Below are 1,735 nucleotides of genomic sequence, written 5' to 3' on the forward strand. Positions count from 1 at the left end.
TTTCCTGCAAGTTTTCCCCTGCTACAGTATTTTGCAATGGAAAGAGACTTCTTCGTCTTGGAAGGTTTGCTCATGTCGATTTGTAGAATGTTAGAACTGTCGTTAACTAGGGTTCCTCCTGAAATGTTTTTTTGCATTTAATATGTAACAGACAGTTCTGGAGCTCCAGCCTATCCCGCCCGTTAGGCGGAGCACTTTAAACAGCAGCTGCTGTACAGCACTTGTTTTGCGCCCTGGATCCGCATTCAAGATGCAGATAGCGGAGGAAGGAGGCGGACTAGGGGTGTTTACGGTACTACGGACTACTCCGAGCGCATGCCTGCGGTCCCTGGAGAGGATGCGATCCATTTACTTTCGGTTTGCCCATTCACCGCCCCAGTTCAAGACCTTCCGGCGGCGTTTGGGGACAGTCCGCTATGAAGTACCAACCCGCGCGAACGCGCCCAGCCAGCCATTTCCGTCGGCGCTGCGCCAGGGGCCGCAGCGGACGCACGTTGCGCAACGGGAGCATTTCCCCCTCTCCGCGCGTCTCGGGGGATGCGCAGGCTCCCGCTCCGCGCAAAACGCCGCCCGCGCCCGAAGTTTGCAGGGCAGGAGCTTCCCCGAGTGACACTCGGCGCGTCCAATAGGCAGCGGCGGCTCCGCCTAGTTGGGGAGATTCCCCGCGAGGGGCGGGCCCGGGGCAAAAGCGAAAGCCTCTGCCGTGGCGGACGCCGCTGCGCTCCGGGAGCCCCTGGTTCCTGCAAGGCAGGCGAGGCCTCAGGCGGCGTACCCGCGGGGCTGCTCTCTGGAGGCTGCTCTCTGGAGGCTTTTGCGGGGCTGCTGCTCCCTGGCTCCTCCTCCCCGGCAGGAGGCAGAGGCAGGAGGGGCGATGCTGCTCCAGCTGAGCGCCCAGTTCGATCCTCAGAGAGATGTGGGGCCCTGGCTCTCGGAGCGAGCTGCGCTGCTGGGAGACGCTAACGCTGGTGAGGGCTGCTGCTGCTGCTGTTTTTATTCTTCTTCCCGAGTCGCGCATTCCTGTCCTTGTTGCCCGCTCAAAAAAAACCCAAAAGAACTCACGACCTGCTAGATGTGCTCTGGAGCCAAACTGCAAGTAGCGGACTCAACTTTTTTGGAATTGGGGCGGCAAGACTCAGCTGCTAGCTAGCCTTGTTATGCTCCGGTTTCGTACTTAGGAAACTTAGAAGCAGTTTTTTCCCAGTGCAAGGAAGCCAGCCAGGTGACAAACTTATCTCAGCCTCGGCTCAGTGACCAAAGTTACTCAGACAGGCGAAACAAAATTTAAAAAAATCCTTCCAGTAGCACCTTAGAGACCAACTAAGTTTGCCATTGGTATGAGCTTTCGTGTGCATGCACACTTCAGACAGGTGAGTTGAGTAAGCTACCTGTGAGCAGGAGTGTGGAGGCAAAGTCAGGAGGGCAGGTTCCCCCTCATGATCGTCGCAGCCGCTCCCCCCTCACAGCGCTGCCCTCATCTAAGAGTACCAGAAATAATCTTTAAAACGTCTGGTTGCATACCCTTAAAGCACATTCATAGTTTCCCCTTCTCTGCTGCTCAAAGAATTCTGGGCACTGTAGTTAACCCCCTCACAGAACTACTACGGTATAACCAAGAAACCATAAACTACAGTTCCCAGAATTCTTTGAGGGAAAGAATGGGCTTCAGGTGTGCTTTGAAGGTATACCATGAATACAGCCATCCTCTGCTTACATTAGAACAGGATGCTTAAAACGG

General features: G+C 55.5%; 1 protein-coding gene across 3 annotated transcripts in view; it reads left to right on the forward strand.

Annotated features, from left to right (window-relative positions):
- Positions 1–726: 726 nt before the first annotated feature.
- Positions 727–1,735, forward strand: part of GSAP (gamma-secretase activating protein) — a 62,629-nt gene continuing 61,620 nt past the window's right edge. For 2 of the 3 annotated variants that reach the window (XM_035126593.2, XM_035126595.2), the window contains exon 1: positions 727–965. In XM_035126593.2, the coding sequence (XP_034982484.1) occupies positions 872–965 (94 nt within the window). In that variant the 5' untranslated portion in view covers positions 727–871. The remainder of the gene's footprint in view (positions 966–1,735) is intronic. The other variant, XM_035126594.2, reaches the window with a different exon arrangement.

This window comes from Zootoca vivipara, chromosome 10 (assembly GCF_963506605.1).
Source record: "Zootoca vivipara chromosome 10, rZooViv1.1, whole genome shotgun sequence".
Taxonomy (NCBI): Eukaryota; Metazoa; Chordata; class Lepidosauria; order Squamata; family Lacertidae; genus Zootoca; species Zootoca vivipara.